The 20,535-nt window shown below is 51.5% G+C and overlaps 1 protein-coding gene across 1 annotated transcript in view; it reads left to right on the forward strand.

Annotated features, from left to right (window-relative positions):
• BRINP2 (BMP/retinoic acid inducible neural specific 2) overlaps positions 1–20,535 on the forward strand; it is a 90,549-nt gene that overhangs the window by 33,642 nt on the left and 36,372 nt on the right. The window contains exon 2 of the mRNA XM_037035126.1: positions 11,368–11,708. Within this exon, the coding sequence (XP_036891021.1) occupies positions 11,440–11,708 (269 nt within the window). The 5' untranslated portion in view covers positions 11,368–11,439. The remainder of the gene's footprint in view (positions 1–11,367; positions 11,709–20,535) is intronic.

Genomic DNA, 20,535 nt, shown 5'->3' on the forward strand with positions numbered 1-20,535 from the left:
CAATTATTTCAACAGGCAAATACATTTTAGAATAAGAGATTGGGAAATAGCATGGGTGTCAGAGCCGGGACCATAAGGTCTCAATGTTGGCTGCAAGAGCTGTGTAGGGTGGTATGAATGTCTTTTTCCTTTCGCACACTGTAATACTTTCAACCTAATAGGAAAGTTACACAAGAGTACAAGTGACTCCCGTACGCACCTTAGCCAGAGACCCCACTGGAGTTTTGCAACTGACCTGAGAATGTGTGTTAAAACAAAAGATCCAACCCAGGATTGCACGTTGCACGTAGCTGTCATGTCATTTGTCTCCAGGCCACATCACATGGTTTATTCTAGCTTTTTTGTCCTTTCTTAGATTTATAGCTCTCTTTTGTGACCATGAGAAACTACTGTTCTCAGTATATTTGCTTATTGGCTAAATGCCCCTGCATGTAACTGATTTCCTGAGTCCACTGGGCTGCTGCCCCACTCAACCACCTACCTCACACTGGTACACTAGCTTGCCCCACCCCCTGACCCCGCAACAGGCCTGCCTCTTGGCTTTTTGACAAAATTAGGAAGGAAAGAAGGAAGGAAGGAAGGAAGGAAGGAAGGAAGGAAGGAAGGAAGGAAGGAAGGAAGGAAGGAAGGAAGGAGGGAGGGAAGGAAGGAAGGGAGGGAGGAAGGAAGGGAGGGAGGGAGGGAGGGAGGAAGGAAGGAGAGGAGGGAGGAAGTTGTCCAAGCTTCTTGATTCTCCTCGAAGCTCATTTCCTTTATATTAATTGCTCATGGATTAATAATACTTACTTTGTTGACAAAGGCAGTGTTCAGTAGAAAATAAGCACTCAATAAATAGGACTGTTTACTGTTTTTTGTGTATGTTTTTTTTGCTGTTATTGTTATCAAAGACCAAATCAGCATGAAATAAGAATCCTAGACAAAGAGACTATGGAGATGAGTCATTTTGGTTTTGGACACCATGACATGTTGGCAAACTAGACATGCCTAAAAAACTTTCCTAAAAACTTGGTCATCCATGATTCAGGGGCATTTGAGGAGTCCAGGCACATTAGACTTTGTTGGCATTAGTCAGCACAACTGACGTTTAGGGGCAGAGAACCACGTGTTGTAAGGAGCTGACGGTGTATTGCAGGGTGTTTAACAGCTGCCTGGCAGGAGCACTAGAAATAGCACCCGTCTCCCACCACCAAAAATTTCTCTAGAAATCGACAAAGGTCTCCTGGGGGGAATCACATGAACACACACGCACACACACGTGTACCAGCTGACACCCGCTGGAGTACATGGTTAGCTCTGTCTTAACCATATATTCTCTTCCCCTGTTTGAGGAATGGAATATTTGATTTAATTTCAAAAATTCTTCATAGAGTCACTTTATACTACTTTTTCAAAGATTTGGACTGAAAATCAATAATACAATATAAAATTAGGTTGAAAATAAACTTTTGATTTGGAAATCACTGCTTCAAGCCTCAGTTTTCATGGAGTCGTAGATGTAGGCAAATTCTGGTCAGCAGAGAGTCTTCTCCACGTGCCTTTGGCTAATGGGGCCCGTGAGAAGGGAATAATAGCAAGGACTTGCGCTGCTGAAGAAATCCAAACATGACCTTCTAGTATTTTCTCCCACCATTTTTTTAACATTTTAGCCAAATGGACTCTCTTTGTCTAATAAACATAAACTGGCTGCATGAGTAGATATTTATTAAACTTCCTAAAAGGAGGGAACAGAGGGTAGTTTATGGCCACATCTTACAAAGGGTTTACTGTGTTGAAAGCAGTTTAGGTAGGTAGCCAGTGTGAGCCAGAATGCAGGCTGAATTTAGATGTTTCGAGAATTACTCTGGGAGTAATTCTCCGTGAAAGAATTTGTGTTTTCATGGGAGGCTCTTCGACTCTTTTGCACGAGGACCACCAAACAGTGCCCAAACCCCTGCAGCCCACCTACGTCTATAGATTTAGTGGAAAGAAAAGTTAGGGTTAAAGAACTGAAGAGAGCAGGCTGACAGCTCTTGGCAGCACGGGGAGGGGGCAGTTAAAGGGATGGAGCAAAAAAGAAAAAAGAGAGAAAGAATTCACGTACACCAACAATAGCGAGGTGATTGGGGGGGGGGTCGAGGTGGTAGGGGAGGTGGAAGAGGATTTATGGGGGATAAATAAAAAAATACAATAAAATAAAAAAGAAGGAAAGGGACAAGGGAGGCAAAAAAGGAATCGGAGAGGAAACACCACAAACAAATAAATAAAGCTGGCAGAAACATAGCAGTGGAATAAATTCCAAATGACCGGCACAAGTACAACCTTAACTCCCCGAGACAGCGCCAAGGCTGCCCGGAATTCACAGCACCTTCCTCTCGGACCATCTCCCAGAGGGGGCATTTCAGCGGGTGGCCGGGGCAGGGCCCTTCCGGCCTGGCATTACCACCGGGAATACAAGCCTGCTCAGCTGAACTAGGAAGGTGCTCAGGAAGCTGGTCCAGGGCGCTGACTGCCGGGCAGGGTTACTGACTCCAGGGAACCCACCCACATGCAAGCGGCCTGGAGGAGTCAGCACAAGGCAAGGTGAGTCATGTGGCTCAAATGCTGAAGAGAAGATTCAGAGCGATGGGTGTTTGCCCTCCGTCCAAAGGTCTTTTCCAACGACCACCAGTGAGCCATGGACCCTACTTTTAGAAATGGATGCCCTGAGGTCCCCAAAAGTTGACTGTGACTTCCTCCTCTACCTGGTGACCTCCCAGATGGCTTCTGCCACCCCACCAGTGTCATCACACCAATGTAGCAACCTGACTCTTCCCAGCCTGTCTCCTCATAACTACCCCCAGCCCCACGCTGCCCACCAGCACCTGACAAAAGCCTGGGGAGGTCGGGGGAGTCACTTTCATCAAACGAACAAACAAGCAAGCAAGCAAGCAAACCACTTAAAAAACAAACAAAAAAGGAAATCACTCGGGGCTGAGTTTTTTGGACTCCACTCCGGAAAGGGGTAATGATTCTTTTTCAGTGTTCTTATTGACATTCACTGAGCAGCATATAGTTTATTTGAGCGAGGGCTTGTGATGTAGCATCTATATTTAATTCCGCAAGCTGTCAGGCAGCTCATATATTTACAAACACAATCCCGGAAACAATGTGTTTGCTGGTCACAGCTGCCTCCGTACCGTCTCAGCGGCCCTGTGCTGTTTGGCCCAGCGCAGGGCATTGTCATTTTACATTCCTGTCCGTGCCAAGGCTCGAACGGGGCAGAGCTGGGGCTGAAAGTTCAGGTTCGGCAACAGCTCTGGCGGGAAGCTGGGACCGGGAAGAGCGCCGCCGGCTGCAGGTTGGGATGGAGTTAGCCGTCAGCCCCCTCAGCTCCGCAGCCTGCGCAGTGATGAGCAGTCTCTGTGTGATCAGGGTAGGTTTGTGTTGGCTTCCCAGGCCTGCCTGAAACCCTTCAACTACCGTGTGAGTGCAGAGGCTCGCTGTGCTGGGAGGCGAGCTGGGGCTTAAGTGGTGGAGCCAGGCTGGTGGGAAAAAGGCAGAACAGAGGTTTCCTCTCTGGAGGATGGAGCCAGCTGTCTGCCAGGGGTTGGGGTGACTGGCTAAGCCAGCATCAGTGGGTGGACCCTAGGAGAGTGGCTGGGCATACCCAGAGGCGGGGACCAGTTGGCAGAATTCAGACGATCTCGGTAACAGGAAGACCAATCCAACGGCCAAAGAAAGAGGGGGCAGTGCTATCCAGAACCAGGTGGGGGGGCAGGCAAGTCTGGGATGGGAGGTCCATCTGCCTATGAAGGAGGTGGGGGAGCTGGGCGCGGGTGCAGGAGCCAGCACAGGCATGAGCACTCACCTTGGCAGGCACTGCTGAGATCGGGCAGAAGGGAGTGGGGTGGGGAACTTGGGCCGAGGCTCTGTTCAGTTTGGCGGTTGGAGAAGGAAGTCTTGTGACTCAGGGGCACCCAGGGAACTGGCAATTGGGGGTTGTGCACCAGTGCCCAGGTTTGGGGGAACACTCTTGACCTTATGGATTTTAGTGCAGCGAAATATAACTGCCTTCCCATAAGGCCATGCTGACCGTCCGTCTAAGCGAAAGCCACATGGCTTCCCCGAGAGCAGACGTGCAGATGGCGCTGTCCAATCCAGGAATGTGATTGACGGTGAGTTCTGCTTCGTACTCTGAAGAGTCTAGACTCTGCATCAATCCACAGCCATTTTTTAAATGCAAGTCGCCCACAGGGATCCAGGGTCACCTCCTGTGACTCCAGAGGAAGTCTGTGGGTTTCAGGGTTACAGATCACCTGGGCTGTACTGCGGATTCCCAGGAACTTCACTGGCTTCTCTGTTCTCGAGTTTTCTCCTCTGTGACATGGAAGTTTCACAGTATCGATCTCATGGAGGTGTTTCCAGAATGAAATGCGTCAGCACGTGGAGTTTTTAGACCAGTGTCTGGCCCAGACTAACTGAACACAACTGGTGATGACGAGGATGGCAGCTCTGAAGCCGATGAGGAGTCTGAGGCAACAGAGGGGGAGCCAACGAGAGCAGCCAGGCATTCTGGCTAGGCGGTGTGTGCCTGTTGCAGGCAGGTGGTTCGCTGCGGGGCAGCTGATGGGAGGGACTGTCCAAGCGCAGGGCAGGGGGAGGCAGGCTGCTTTGCTGTCAGGGCCACCGAGCTGCTGGGGCGTCTTCCAGAAGGAGTGTTGTGGGTTGTGGTCTGAGAACAGTCAGTCTGCATGGAGTCGAGGTGTTGAGCGCTGTGGGATGTGCCGCTTTTCAGGGGCAAGTTCCCTTTGATGGGCAGTGCCGTCTTTCTCTTTCCTGGAGACCCCCTGACCTCAGTGGACAGTCTGGGGCACAGGGGCCTCCCTGGTCTGTGCACTGTGACCTGAACTGGATCACGCAGGGCTCTGGGCAAGCCTGGTGGTTAGTTTGTCCTCCGAGGAAAGTGCCAAGGACATCAGCTGGCAAGGCTGAAGCCTCTGCAACTGACAGATGAATCTGTCCTTGATACGGGAAGGGCTAGTTATCACACAGCAGAGACCTATAAATTTGGGGCTCCGAGGGGACGGTGCCTACAATGTCTAATGTCACTAAAGCTCTGTGTGTGTGAGAGAGAAAGAAAAACGGAGAGAGAGAGAGAGAGAGAGAGGATATCATCGCTCTTTTAAGCTCATCACAGGAGCCCCTCAAGTCCTGTGTTTTGTTTCTGCTTTGCGAGGCCAGTGCTGGGTCTGTCGCAATCAGCAGACATACCCCATCACCGGGCACAGTCCTGTGCACACAGATCACTCAATAGCTGACTGACTGATGGACGGAGGTGAGTGGGGAGGAGGAATAGGAAGCGTAAGGCCTTGGACTTGGAATATTCGAGTTTCATCTCTGTGTCCCGGAGGAGGGGCCTCCAGCAACTCACCTTCCCTCTCCCAGTCTCTCCTCTCGAAGGTCTCGGGTGAGTGTGAGACCATTTAGTAAAGAGCAATTGTGATTAGCTTGTACCTTTGCTCAAAGATAGTGGTTAACCTGCTTCCACGCAGGGAAGGTATCCTGGGTCTCGCCTATTCTAGGTCATTCCCTCACTAGCAGTGGAGAAACACCAGTTCCATGCCAGCTCTGGAGGTGAACCAGAAGGTCATGTCCCACAGCCAGGAGAGGACAGTGGCAGCCTGGGCTCACCTGGGGCATCCTGGGCATGTTATTGGGGAGAAAACATTATGTTTCACCTTGACTGAGGCTGGCAGGTCAGCCCAACAAGATGGGAGAGTAACAGTCACTGATGGGACAGCAGCCACGTCCACCTCTGCCCTTTTGGAGCCCCCACCCCACAAAGTCCTGCCACTTCTCCTGGCCACCCTCTTTTTCTGCTCAGAACAAGAGGTTCTGAGCCAAGATGTCACGCTTAACAAAACAAACAACTCTTTCTCTGAGTCTGTACCGTGGTCACCCTCAGATGCATGGAGAAAAACATCTCAGTAGAGTTGGCCAATTAACCACTCAAATGACTTGAACACTTATTTAACGTCACTGCCTAATCACTGTATTAAATGTCAGCGCTCCCACGGGCCGGGATTCCTGCTCTCCCCCTCCCTTCTCTTAGGCCTCATTCCTTTCCCAAAACACAGAGCTTCCTGCTGAAAACAGAAGCTCGCTGCCTCTGCCCTTGTCTCTCTGAGACCCTTGTGTCTGCACAGAAGGACGGGACCTCAGCACTGGGCAGGGGCAGGGGGCTCCTATTACCCCATAAGTCACTTTGCTGATGACCAAAGGAGAACCCCCAGAGGGACATTTCTTGCTCCCAAGAACACCAACTTGTAAGTGGCAAAGTCCTCACGGTTTTTATAGCTGTAAATCCTGTCGACGGTGCAGTGAGATGGGGTAAATACTCCAGGGTCTGGAGTCTGTAGACCGGGGTCTGCCACCGGAACGCGTGGCCTCGGGTGGCCAGCCTCGGTATTCGCATCCATTAAAGGGGGAGCCGACAGTCGGGGAGGTGAGGATTGAATACGATTTTATTACCCGCGCACTTCATAAGCAGAAGTTCTGCACGAATGTGAAATGATTTCTATGGGTGTTTATCGATGAGAAGGGTTAGCAAGATTAACCATTTTGTTCTTTCCAATCCTGATTTCACAGCTACTTCTGCTTTTTTCCTGGCCTCTGACCAGAGCTTAGCCATCTCCTTAACCCTCTAACATGTAATTCCTTCTCTGCAGGGAAGTTCAAAGGGGGAAGTTGCTATCTCAGTTGCTGAGATATAGTAAGTACATGAGCGGCAGATATCTGGAATGGTAACTGCTCTGCCTTGGAGTTTGGGGTCACCAGGAGGACACAGGGGTCCCCAGGGGCCTCAGTGGGGCGATCAGCTCTGCGTGGCGGGGACAGGATTCCTCCAAGATGTCCCATTCAGAAGACTGCACGGGCCACTTCTTGAGTGACCCCATCCACACCTGATTTTCCCTGCTGACAAAACAGTGGCACGCCTGATTCGAGGACAGATTTGCACAAACGTACTCACAAAGGAAAACTCGGGACTTATTTCACTTGGACCTTTGGTCCAAAGCTAGTTTGTTATTCGGACCCATGTAAAACTCCGCCTTCGCAATATGGTCTAAGTGAGTGCAATTATTGGGCTTTCACGAGTAAATTTATAATTTTTCACCAAAGGGCTACTACCCTCGCCATTACTTTAATCTACCGACAGGTGCCACAGGGGATTGCTCACACGGTCAGCTTCAGGACACAAGGACACAAAGACACAAGGACATGCCCTGGGGAACATGCTAACTGTCTAACCTGCTGAATACGGGTGATGCCATCGAAGTCCTGAGAACTGAGACAGTTAAACATTACTCGACAGGCTGCGAATACAAATTTTTCCAGGGACACCATTTGTGGAGCTTAAACAGAAAATGGCCAGAAGCTGCTCCCTTACCGGGCCTGATTTTTAACACGACTGTCAACGCAGCAATTATTTTGTCTTTTCAAAGTAAAGGAGCATCTTCTAGAGCTTTCTCTCCAAAGAAAGTTTTGAAATCTGTTTAAAACTTCTCTTTCTTGAAAAGAGACCTTTTTCAGTCCTAACGCCTTGAAACCAGTGGGATGGAAAGCAGGAGCCGAAAGGCCGGCTTCTTGGTTGGGGTGGGGGGTGGGGGAGCGGTGGGAGCGGAGCCCAGGCGCTCCTGCTGCGCTCAGCAGACTCCGCCCAGCAACCAGCACCGTCTGATTCTAAAGCTGAGGCTCCTGTAACTAGGCAGGTTCCAGCCCAACGTGAGCTCTGGGGAAGCGTCATCACAAACAGAGAAGGCCCAGAGGCGCACGTGGACTCTTCTTTCAAAGAGCGCCCTGCTCTTCCCTCTTGCTGTCTATCCCCAGTCCCTACCAGCCTCCGCATTACAGCCCGGGGTGCCAAGAGGTTCAGAGGCCCCCTGCCAAGGCCGCATGCCGTCGCGGGCTCACAGTGACCACTCCCACCCCACCCCAGGAGAAATGCATGCAACTGACTCTTCACCTGTTTTTGAGGACGCCCTATGTGTGAGTGTTGGATTTACAAAACAGCCACCTGGCCTCTGACCTAGAGGGATCTGTAATCTAGACAGGTGGTGCGGGGAGGCGGTTGGATTCAGGGGAGATGATTGACAGCGCTCTGCTCAAGGACCCGCCGGCTCCTGTTTTCTCACGCCGAGAGTAACATCTAGTCTTCCGGGAGCATGAAGTACCTTCGCCAGGCCAGGCCTTGTGAGAAGGGGGTGAGGGGGTAGGTGGCAGTTGTCTTTTACATGTCTGTCTTATTTTTCTATTGCCGTGAACAAGTCACCACCAACTTAATGGCATAAAACAATAAACGACGAATTTACTATCTTGATATTTCTGTATGTCAGGCCCAGGTATGGGCGTGCGGGGGTCCTCTGCTCAGGGCCTTGCCAGCCTGACATCAAGGCATCAGCCAAGGAAACAATTCTCATGGGGAGCTTAGGGGGTGCGTCCAGGCTCACAGAGCTGTTGGCAGGGTTCATTTTCTTGAGGTCATGGAACCAACATTCTCCTTTTCTTCCTAGCGACTGACTGGGAATTGGCTCTGGGAGGCCAGCTACAATCCCTTGTCGTGTGGCCCCCACAAGCTGTTCTCGGTGTGGCTGTTTGCTTTCTTCCAGGGCAGCAGAGGCTTGTCACTCCGATATGTCACCTATGTCTCAAGGTTCGCCTGATTAGGCCAGGCCCACCCAAGGGAACTTCCCTCTTCAATGGCCAACTGACCAGTGACCTGACCACCAGCGTGGTGTTCCGTCTTATTTGTAGGTCCTGTCCACACTCAAGGGGAGGAGGTTCTAGAAGGGGTGCACTGAAGGAGGCTGAGAACTTGGGGCCAGTTTAGAATCCCGCCTTTCACTGTGTCATGACTTCCCACCCGTCAGGACACGTCTATCTGACTGTTGGGTCACAGAGCCCCCGCCTCCAAAATAAACATTCCCACCTCCTTCCGATGCCTTTAAAAATGGTATTTTACGGGAGGAATTAATCACTAGTGGTAGCGTTTCAGATAAGGCACCGGGCCCCTGCCTCTGAATTACCAGAGCTTAGCACCATGCTTAGCACGGTGTCTGGCACCCGGAGTCCTCAATGAATGCTCCTCGGTAAATGGCTGGGTGAGTGATGAAACGAGGAGTGTGCGGGGCGCCTTCAGCAGGCTGTATCTGAGTGAAAACGCCTGCCTTCGTGTGCACGGCCCAGTCCTCCTTTCCACTGACATCACTTTCTGCCCAATTGAAAAGGAATGCATGCTTGGCATAAAACACTTGGGGATTTTTCTTCCTTCTATGATTTCATTTCTTACATTTAACGTTTTAATCCATCTAGAACTAATTTTCCGATGTGATGTATAAAATTTTCCATCCCATGCCCAATTAGTCGGTAATGCTTTTTAAAATATATATATATATTACGTTCTCACGTATAATAAGCCCTGTTTTTGAGCTGTCTGCTCTGTGTCATGGATCTGCCCATTCGGTGTGTGAGTCCTATCACCTACTTTAATTATCCGAATGTTACAATGTCTTCTAAGACTGGGCAGGGCAGGCATTGCCCCACTATTCCTCCGGCCCTTCTCTCACCCAGTCCGTGCAGCGTGGGTCTGTCTGCTGCCTGCTTTCGCTCTGCGGGCAGCACAGCGTGCATGGGCTAGGGCCGGGGGTGGGGGCAGCTCTAGGCCCGTATTCTCCCCCTGCCTCTGCCCAGCTCACTTCCTCCGAGTCCCAGGGAAATGTAAACCTACACCAGCAATGCCCACGGAACTCTCTTCCCGTGAGCGGTAACTGGGGCAGCTCCTTAGCCTCGCCCGGCACGTAGAAGTACCTCCTCCCTCCCAGCTGGAGCCGGGGAGTGACACAGGATGGGCAGACACCCACGTTTGTGCCCCTCCATCCTTATAAGCAGGAACTGCCACTCTTGTGAGAGCATCCCGCCTGGAGGCGGAGTCTCGGACATCTCAGACTCGGGCTGGCCTTTAAGCCGGGAGTGTCCTGGACTGATATTTGGTCCCAGCCCCCCCCCCCCCCCCGCAGTCTCTTCGAGGCTCACACTGGTCCCAGGGATGCCTGGCGGTTTTGTTGAACTGGGACCATCCCAGAGCGTACTGGGGTACTCTGGAAGGGGATGTGAACCAAATGCTAAAACCACTGTGCCTGTCCTTGCAGGACTTTGGAAGTGCCGGGGAACTCCCACCTGTTGCTTCATCCCCAGAGAGCCCATCTCTGGGTTTGGGCAGCCACAGAAAGTCCTTAAAGCCACAAATTAGAAGGGCTGAGGGGTTGGAAGGCCTTCTGGCACATGCTGAAGGGGTGCTGGTGGAGGGAGGGGGGCAAGGCTCTGATAGCACGTGCTGGAAACAAGACTGAAGAAAGCAGCGTGGTTGTGCATTGGTCCCCTGCATCTGCCCAGAGGTTTACACAGGTTGCAGCTATCCTTAGGCCAAGTGCAGCCCCGGGAAAGCTGAGGCCTCTGATGAGTCACAAGGAAGCCAAGAGTTTTGATGGTCAAGGCCTTCTTTCCTGGTACTTTCCCTTCTATTCAGAAGGGACAGGGCGTGAACGCATTCATTCCTTTAAGAAGGGTCTCTGAAGGCCTCAGTGTAGGCTCAGCAGCCAGGAAGGGACACAGCCCTGCCCTCGGGGAGCTTCCATGTTGCCCTGTGAGGCGAGAGAGAAAAGGGCAGGTGCCCTTGCGTGTGTGACCGGCCCTCTCCTGATGGCGATGGGGCCATCTGATGGCCTGTTCTATCCCCACCCCTGCAACACCTTCCGTAGAAGAGGGACCAGCTGTCCAAAGCGTCTTTATTTTCAAGAAGAGAAAACTGAATCCAGAGAAGGGGGGTGATTTGCCCAAGTTCACCCAGTGTCATAGCAGGGATGGGACCTCATCACTTCCCCCCCCCCACCACAATTTGCCACCTGAAAAACGGGGCTGCTCTAGGCCTTACACCAAACTTCTAGAGGCAGCACACCGTCTGTGAGGCTGAAAGACCGTGAACACCTTTGAGAGGGGAAGACAGAAGTGGACGGTGTTGGGTCAACATGAGAAACATGGGAGGCAAAACACAACAGCAGTTAAGGGCCAGAGCACCTAAGCGCAAAGTTCTGCTTTCTTCACTTAAAAGCTACTTGAATTTAAGCAACTTTCTTCCCAACCTCTCGACACCTCCCCTTCTCCTCTGTAGAACGACGGCAGTGGCGTGCACTGTAGGGTCGTTTGCAGAGGTGAATGCTCAGTGCCCAGCAGGAAGGTGCGTCCAGAGGCTGAAGGATTCCTAGCATGGGTCCTTCCCAGGGGCATCTGGTGCTCCCAGGCCCATCCGTGGGGGCAAGACCTGACATCTGTGTGTGTGTGCTTTTCTGGTTCCAGGGGCCCTGGAGGAGCCGCACAGAGGGGGAGAGTGTGGCGAGAGAATGAAGACACCAACTGCCCTGGAGAAGCATGAGGTGGCAGTGCGGCACTCAGTTTAGAGGGCTCCGGCCGGCGGCGGCCCCGTGGGCAACCCTGCTGGCACTGGGCCTGCCCGGTTGGGTGCTGGCTGTCTCGGCCACGGCCGCCGCCGTGGTCCCGGAGCAGCATGCACCCCCTGCCGGTCAGCCGTCCCTGGACTGGCTGCTCACAGACCGGGGCCCCTTCCACCGCGCGCAGGAGTACACTGACTTCGTGGAGCGGTACCGCCAAGGGTTCACCACCAGGTACCGGATCTACAGGTGAGTGGGGACATCCCGCCTGGACCGAGATAAAAGGCCCAGCCCGGGCAGGCCCCGTCAGGGATGGGGACGGGGGAACACTGGGCCATCAAGCAGGCCCACAGACTGAACTGGCGGTGAGGGCCGGAGGAGCAGGCGGTGGGCAGGAGAACGCAGCCTGTCATGTTGGTGTTTAAAAAAAGGAAGAAGAAAACATACAGGCTGGGAGACCTGCTGCTGCCTCCTGGGGAATTTAGCAAAAGGGTTTCTATTTATAGGCCGTGCTGCTTATAAATTGAGGACAAATGAGGCGGCATCCAGTCAGCGTGTAGCCAGTGGGGCGGCAGGGGGTTGAACTCAAATGCTGGGGCTGGGTTTTAACTAATGGGTTAGATACTTTTATGAGTTGCAATTACCCGGACATGCAAATGAAGGCAGGAGCGCTCCCGTTCCTGCCCCGCCGGTCTGGGGAGCTCTGCGGGGTCAGGGAGGAGGTGGCCCTCACCCTTGTCAGCACCCTTGCCTGGACTGGCCTTGCTCACGGACGTGCGCCAGAAGGCCCTGGCCCCTGGGACTGTCCTCGGCAGCATGGCAGCATCCGAGCTAGTTCAAAGTCAAGCATGGGGCCCGCCTGGTCCATGCGACAAGGGACAGGTAGTTCCCAGTGCTGGGCCAACACTCCCAAAGCAGGAGGCACTTCTAAATCCTCACCTCGGGGCTCCCTTGAGTGCAGCCCTGAATTCCAATGCCTGGTGCGTCCAGTCCGCCTGCGCACTGATCCTCTCTTCATCACGCCTGCCCGGGGCCCCCTCACCACCCCCTTAGTCTTCAAACAACCCTGGGAGCCTGGCTGAGTTTTTCTCCTTACCAAGGACATTTATGGCCCAACTGCAAATGAGCTCCTAATGCAGCAAATGAGAGAAAATATGAAGAACGCACAAGGAGAAAAATAGCCAGAAAACGAATGATTCTCTTAGCATCTAGACACGGTTGCTGCTCTTACACAACTGTGTGGTTCTTGCACGTCCAGTTGTGAGAACATACTCATGTGTTGGACCACTTGCTAGATCGAGCACTTCCGTATGTTTACTCACTGAATCCTTCCAGCAACTCGGTGTTGGAGAAAAAAGTCTCCTCCCTTCTTACAAATGAGGAAATTGAGGTCCAGAGAAGTTAGGGGACCTGCCAAAGGACACACAGCTAGTAAGTGGTGAGCCAAGAGTAGTTTCCTACTAGCCGGACCCCAGAATCTGGTTCTTTTTGGTATTACCATTACCAAAACTTCTGCAATTACCATGGCATCTGTTTGGATTACTACGGGGTCTCAGAAATGAGGTTGTATAGTATTCAACCCTGGGAGATTCCCACGTGGTGAGAGCTGCCATTTATGGAGACCTACGTCCTGGTGCGTGCTTCCCACAGGCACCTGCAGACAAAGGGTGCTGAGGTGCTGGTGGGTGTGGAGGTTCACGGAAACAAACCCCCAAGAAGTACCTGCCCAGCTCACCTAGATCCATGTTTAGGTCTAGTCTGGTCTTGGGAGGGACTTGGGAGGGCTCTGGCCCTCGCCGCCCTCCGAAGATTACGGTGGAAATTCACACAGGGCCCCCGAGGCTAGGAGTGGCTTAACTTGACTTTCAGCAAATCTGTGAGAAACTACATAGGCTCCCCCTCAAACAAAATTCCTATAAGGTAAATTCAAGGTGGTGCTTCCCCTTTTTCAAAGAATTTATATTTCCATCCCTCCAAGAGAGAGAAAAATCTATCCTTGAAGGTGTTTAAGCAGCAAATTCCCCCAGTCCAAGAAAATAAGACTTAATATACCTCAAATTTTTCAGTTTTCCCCAAATCTTTCAGAAACACTGTTATCACCAAAAATATATTTTCAAAAAGTGCGTTGGAATTGAAATGTCAGGCTGGGAGTCCCATACCACCATCCACTTCAAAGGGCTCTAGGAACTAGAGGGAGTCGACCCTTGATTTCCCTCTTTGATAAAGTTTTCTTCTCGTCAAGCCCCATCCCCCCCCCTCGCCTGGCAGCCACGGAGGGCCTGGTGGCAGGTCGGCGCTGGCCCGCGGGGAGGAGGCGGTGTAATCACTTCTGCCCCATCAACTGTTCTATCAGTCGGTAACGGTTTTCCGATCATTTAACGTGACAAGCTCTCGCGCTGTGCCATTCTGCTCCTCTGGGGTCAGTTATTGCACATGAACCTGTACCCGGGGAAACAGTAACCAGTCATTCTGACAGGCGTGCCGCATTCTGATTTGTGACCCTTTGGTGGGGGGATGAAAGAATGGTCACGCATGGCTGCCCCAGGAGCATTCTGGGAGTTCTGCCTGTAGCTATTAAGCGAAGCGGTGGACCCGTGGACACTTGTTATAGGGGTCTATATTATCCCTGTGGGAAGTCACTCTCGTCCCTTCCCCTTTGGTCTCTCCCGTGGCAACTCGCTCTGGCAAATTCAAGGACTTGCTTCCTTGGACAAAAGCAGGTCACAGAAAACTGGTGGGGTACACATGAAGGGTTACCCCAGCGACCAGAAGGCCATTTCATGCAAAGGGTAGAGAGAGAAAAAGCTCACAGAGAGCCCTGGCTGGTGTAGCTCAGTGGATTGAGCGCGGGCCTGCGAACCACAGGATCGCGGTTCGATTCCCAGTCAGGGCACATGCCTGGGTTGCAGGCCAGTTCCCAGCAGAGGACTCATGAGAGGCGGCCATACATGGATGTTTCTCTCCCTCTCTCCTTCCCTTCTCCTCTAAAGATAAATAAATAAAATGTTTTTTAAAAAACTCACAGAGAATATCAGGAAGGTTCTGTGGTACAATATGCAGTCTCAAGCAGAATTTGCCTTTCACTCAATTCTTTAAGAGAGCTTTGGTCCATAGAAAACAAGGGGTGCCCACGTGTGCACTCCACAGAGAAAAGGAGGTGAACTGTGATGGGGAAGAGGAAGACTTTCCAGGGTGAGGGTAAACTCTCTTGCGCCAGGAGCGGGACCCTCCTTCCCGTCTGGCTGTGTGGACAGATTGGAACCAGTACATAACAAAGTGCTAATAGCAAGCTCTGCTTCCCACGTATCCTCGTTTGGATATCAGCGTGTGTCCCCGCTTTGAGGAGATGGCTGGTCATTCTGGAATAGCTCTGACCCCCTCTAACCACAGCCCCCGGCATTGGCTGCTGTCTCCATTTCAAGTTCATTTCCATGTAGGCCTGGGGGCTGCAGGATGAAGGCTCTGGACCAGCTGACCTGGGTTCTAAGCCTGGGGCTGCAGCTTCCTAGCTGCATAATGCTGGGCAAAACATTTAATTTCATTGCTTCCCAATTTCTTCTTCTGTAAAACCAGGACAAACATGTGCCCCTCTAATAAATTCATGTGAAAAGCAAATGTGCTAGTTGATGCAGAGCACTTAGAAACAGCGCTTAATAAGTACTCCTCATCATTATTAGATTGTCCACCATCAATTTCAGCCAGTGCAAGAATGGTCACAAGATGGGAGCCACAGGCGCTATCTTTATGTTGTCTGCTGAGGGCTCCACATTTAACAACGTACACAAGAAAGAGAAAAATGGTTCTTTTTCTTTTTTAAAAAAGCATGGTAACCTTTGTCCTCCAATCAATCTATCAGCTGGGAGAGGAACTCAACTGAAGAATGAATGGGTCTCCTCTGGGCTCGCTCTTCCTGGTCTTACGGGCTTCCCAGAGGAAGCAGATGGTCCCCAGCATGTTTCAGAGTCACCACAGGTAGAGGTCTTTCCCCTGAGGCCGGGGATTGCTGACTGAGCTGGCCTTCCCTAGGATGTCCTGCAGGACCGGTCACTGCCAGCTCCTGGTCCTGGGGCTGACACGAACAACCTTGCATGTTGCCGTTAGAGAACAAAGACAGCATGTGCTCTCGTTAAGCCTTCTTACCTAACAGGATGGCTCGATCATCTCACCCAATCTTTGGCAGGCTTTTAAATTTCACTAACCAACCTCTCGGTGTAACCACAAGCCCTGGCGGGTCACCAGCTGAGCAATCAGCCCACTTCTCAGACCTGTCTCTTAAGAGGCTAGTGGTTAGGGCCATGAGAGCAAGGACCCTACCTTCCATTCCAGTCGTGACCCCACCCACCCCCCTCCTTGCTTCACTCCATAGCTTCTACTGTATTAAACACTCAGTGACCAACCCCTCACAGCAGCCCTGTGAGGCAGATGGAGGCTATTAGGGTCCTAGGCAATGAGACAGACTTACTTGTTCAAGGTCAGAGAGGTAGAGTGTCACAGCCAGAAATAGCACCCGGGGCTCCTGACTTGAAGTCTGCTGCTCATTACTCTAGGCCACGCCACTTCCCTCGGACTGGTAAGGGCGTCTTCATCATGACACGCAACCTAATCAGGCACCCAAATGGAGCTGATGCAAATGTAAATATGGTTTCTCGAAACACTCGTGGTAATGCTCCATTCTCTCTTTGCTACAAATCAAAGTAATGAGCAGGCTGGGTTTCTTTTTTTTTACATTTCTTTTTGTATTAAGGCCTTAATAGAAAGATAATCATGGGATTGGAAAAAAGCCAAGCCACTACGATGAAACACTTAAAACTCAGAGAGAATAAATTAAAATTAGGAGAGAGAGTTAGAAATCCTACAGAACCATGAGTATCACAGGGTGGTTAGAAGGAAAGTACTGCTAGGTGTAATTCCAAATTATTGACCTGCGTCAGAATCACCTCCATTTCTAGCTTCCTGTTTTGTTTATTTGTTGGTTGGTTGGTTTGCTTAGAAAGGAAGGACCTGAGACTACAGTGGAAATCTTTTGGGAGAAAAATAAACAAAAACATATGAAATAGATATCCTCACTGACAAAAAAGAACATTATACTCTCATGATGTTCTAGCCACAGTTTGTGAATTTTGAGAACCGAAGTAGAACAAAGCTGAAAACCAAGAGGGTGGAGTGGTACCCAAAGGCAGCTTCGAGGCAGGGGAGTGTGTTAGCCGGTGCATCTGCAAACACCCCCAGGGCAAGCGGGGCAGAATCAGATGAGGAGGTGAACAAGGGCATTGAACGCAAAAAGAAGTTTTCAGCAGGCACCGGGGCAATAACCCTTAGAAAAGAAAATCGGTTTGCAATGAATTCATCAGGGTGAAACATAAGATATGGAATAGCTTACAATTGAGGGAAGCAAGAAAGAGGAAGAAGCAAGTGTCTGACCCAGACTGTGCCACGTGTGGTCTGTGACCCAGCAGCCTTGGCCTTGCCAGGAGCTGGGAAAAATTCTCAGCACCTCAGGCTCCACCGCAGACCTACAGCATCAGGATCCACACTTTCACAGCAGCCCTGGATGACCGTGTGACGTTGAAGCCTGAGAAGTACAGTATGGGTTACATGAAGTGCTTGGGACACCAAGCGGAGAGCAGGAATGACCACGGTGGAGGGACTGAAGGCTTTGCGGGAAGGCAGCATCTCCCACGATGCCCTGGAAGTAGTGAGAATATTGCCAGGAGATGTTACAAATGGAACAGAATCGTAATCAAGGGAGGTTAAATTTAGGAGTTATCAGAGCCAAGGCACATGAACCCTTAAGGATAGATCCAGCAGCTGGGAGAAAAATTTAAAGGCAAAAAAGGCTGGGGGGCCTAGAACCAGCCTGTGGGTGCCTCCTGGGAGCCGGGGAGGTGAGGAAGCAGAGAACAGCTGCAGGGCAATCAGAACCCCAGAGCTGATTTATCATCCCGACCACTTCTCACGGACGAACAAACACTGATTTGGGTAAACACAAACCCTGGGAGGAGCACCATCGCCAATTAAGAGATCACAGTCGATGTAAATAGAGGGCAACCTCAGTCTGCCTGGGTAAATCCCAGTGGTTTACTAGGCATTCATTACAGCTACTGGGGTAGGGGAAGGCTGTCGCCACTTAGCAGCGGGTGGGGGGGCAGGGGGTGGGGGGTGGGGGAACAGGCAGGGAAGGCAGGGAGGTCTCCTGCAAAGTGACCATCACTCGACTAAACTGTTGACCTCTGAACTTCTCACTGGGTTTATATTTGGACAACAAGGGAGTCTGTGAGGATGGAAGGAGAGAGCGGCATGGTGCACAGACTAGAGCCAAACGAGAGAGAGCAAAATGAGAGGCAACGTGGCAACGACCAGCCTGCATGTCCAGGCCCAGGCACTGTTTCTCGGTCCACAGAGGTGATGGGGACAAGAGAAAGTGTTTAGAGTTTGCTTTAATCAAGAGTTCAGGGCTGGCTAAATGTGCAGTCCCTGTGACATATCCTACGTCATCCAAATAACAGACTCGGCATAAAAACTTTGCCAAAAACTTTCTTCCCAGACGCATTGGGACGATGAGTCCCACGGGGCCCGGGCTCTTGAATCAGCGTTGCAGCATCCCAGCCCCATCTCTGGTGTGGAAAATGCCACACCCGTGCAACAGACCTACACGGAGCACGAAGCACGAAGAACGGAGTGAGAACATGTTCTCCTCTTTTGGAGCGGGGGGAAGGAGCACCAACAAGCACCTGAAGTTCAAGAACCCAGGACGTGGCACTATTCAATCAGCATTTTGGAGGGCTGTGCTTCTGCTTCTAGAAGAATCTCATCACACACCGTGAACAGGAGGACAGCACTCTCGATCTGATGGAACTTACAGATGCGTCCATTTGGAGAAAGTGCCAGGTCGTTCAGCAAAGAAAGGCCATGGAAGGCTGGAAGAAAAGGTGATGTGTAGGCCAATCCCAGGTGGATGAATGGGAACTCGCCAGGTGGACGGACAGCTTGGGGACTGGCGTGGCAGACAGTAAACCCAAAGGCATAGCAATGTCCCATTCATGTCTGATGTCAATGTCCCGATGCAGGTGACTGGGTCCCACACTCTGCCCCAGTGTGTTATTTCCACCACACCCTGTCCCTCCAAAATGTCCAAAGGCTCCCGCACACACTGGTATCTGCCAGGGCACAGTTTCAAAGAAGTCACAGCGGGGCACGCCGTGTTTCTGCATTACAGGGGAATGAGTAAAGGAGAAGTGATTGTATGGAGGTAGAAGGTCGGACCAAAGGCTGTTCCTTTCATGTGGGACTATTCCCGTGGTCGGGACACGGTGAGCAGGGTTTTAGGGTGCTGTAAACAGAAAATCCAGCATCGTTTACGCAGACACAGTGGAATTCAGGGGAAGCTTACCACGTCTTGCAATGTGCTCACTTGGTCCTCTCACGGGTATTTATGGGGCATTTCTTTGTGCAAAGCATTCTGGGCAGCGCAGCAGGCTGTGAGAGATGGAGAAAACAGGGTGTTACTGATTTCTGGGGGCTGAGCCATCTAGTTGGAGGGACAACACACACACCGGAGAGCACACCAGGACACGGCAGCGCCAGGGCTGTGGAGAGGAAGCCATTTAGAGCATTCGCAGGGACGGATGGGTGGACTGGCCCTCAGATGCCGACTCGGAACAAATTCCCAGGTTCCCCCAGGACAAAATGACTTGCCCCCAATATTCCCATGTCTTTTGGGGCCACACTTGGGTTATCCATCCTGGCTTTGAAAGAGGATCGCAAAGGTGGTCTGCAAAGAATAGATGAAAAAAATGTACAAGAAGTAAAGGAAGAATGCAGGATGGCCAAGGGGAGGAAGGCAAAATTGGTTTTATTTTCAGATGAGATTTAGTGGAGAGATATTGAGTCAGTCAGGCAGAGAAAAAGAGGATTAATTTTTGCTTTGAGAAATAATTAATTTTATTCATGAATGAATTGCTACTTAGGGACGTGTACGTGGAGAAAGGAGTGAGGTAAGCTCCATCTAGAAACTGCCATGACACAGATGCAGGCAGACGCTGGCCAGTCACGTGGGCTCTCCTTTTTCTTTCTCTTTTTTTTTCTTCTCAAGAGAAGAGCTTTTTCTGGGTCAGGGAATCTCAATTTTTTTTTCTTTATTCAGCTTCTGCCACATTTATCCCACTTCAGGGCTTCCCACATCTCCCACAAGAAAATTATTTCAGTCCATAATGGGCTTAGAACACTGAGTTGCTCATGGTACATTTATTTACTCGGCACATTTATTGAGCGTCTGCATGAGCTGGCCATGGCACAAGCACTGGGGTCACGGCCATGAACGAGACACAGCCCAGGCCTCAGGGAGCTTGGACCCTAAGGAAGACCCCTTGAGCCAGCGGATGGAAGTGGCTTGAGGTCCACAAGGCAGCAAGTGCAGCGTGTGAGGAGTCCCATGCCGGTCACCTGTCTTCCCCTGAAGGAATGGGAAGTGCTCACAGGGCCCTGAGGGCCAGTGGGACAGATTTATTAGCATAACGCTGGGCGGGAGATGCAGGTTTGAACCTGGATTCCCACCCTCACAACCCATCCCTGACTTGAATTAAAGACAACTGGAGCCCGCTGGTCCATCGGACTGATTTGCCGGAACCTAATAAAGCAACTGAAGAAGTCTGTGGCAGGCAGTTGGTGCAGAAAGTGACCTCTGCTGGCTGGCCTACTTTGTCACTGGGGAGTTGCTTCCGGTGACGAGGTTGACACGTCCTCTGGGTCACTCCCTCTTCCCCTCCGCATGCACAGCACACTGTGGGATCGGAGGAAGCCGTGAAAGAGACTAAGGCAGGACTCCTGAGCCAGTTTTAGGGTTTGTAGGTTTGCGTGTGGGCCTGTTGGGGCTCTGATATGGGCACAGAGTTTGGGGATGGTGCGGTAACCTGGCAGAGGCTCCTTTGCCTGCCTGCAGTGTTTCGCCCTCTGCACGTGATTTGGCCTCCGGGGCAGGCTCTCCCCTGAGCACAGAAGCATGTGCTCTCTTTCCCCCTCTGCCTGCCAAGAACAAACAAGCTCTGGACGTCAGAATGAGTCGGAGCACGAAGTTTCA

This window comes from Sturnira hondurensis, unplaced genomic scaffold, assembly GCF_014824575.4.
Source record: "Sturnira hondurensis isolate 20B ecotype Veracruz unplaced genomic scaffold, ASM1482457v3 Scaffold0022215, whole genome shotgun sequence".
Classification (NCBI taxonomy): domain Eukaryota; kingdom Metazoa; phylum Chordata; class Mammalia; order Chiroptera; family Phyllostomidae; genus Sturnira; species Sturnira hondurensis.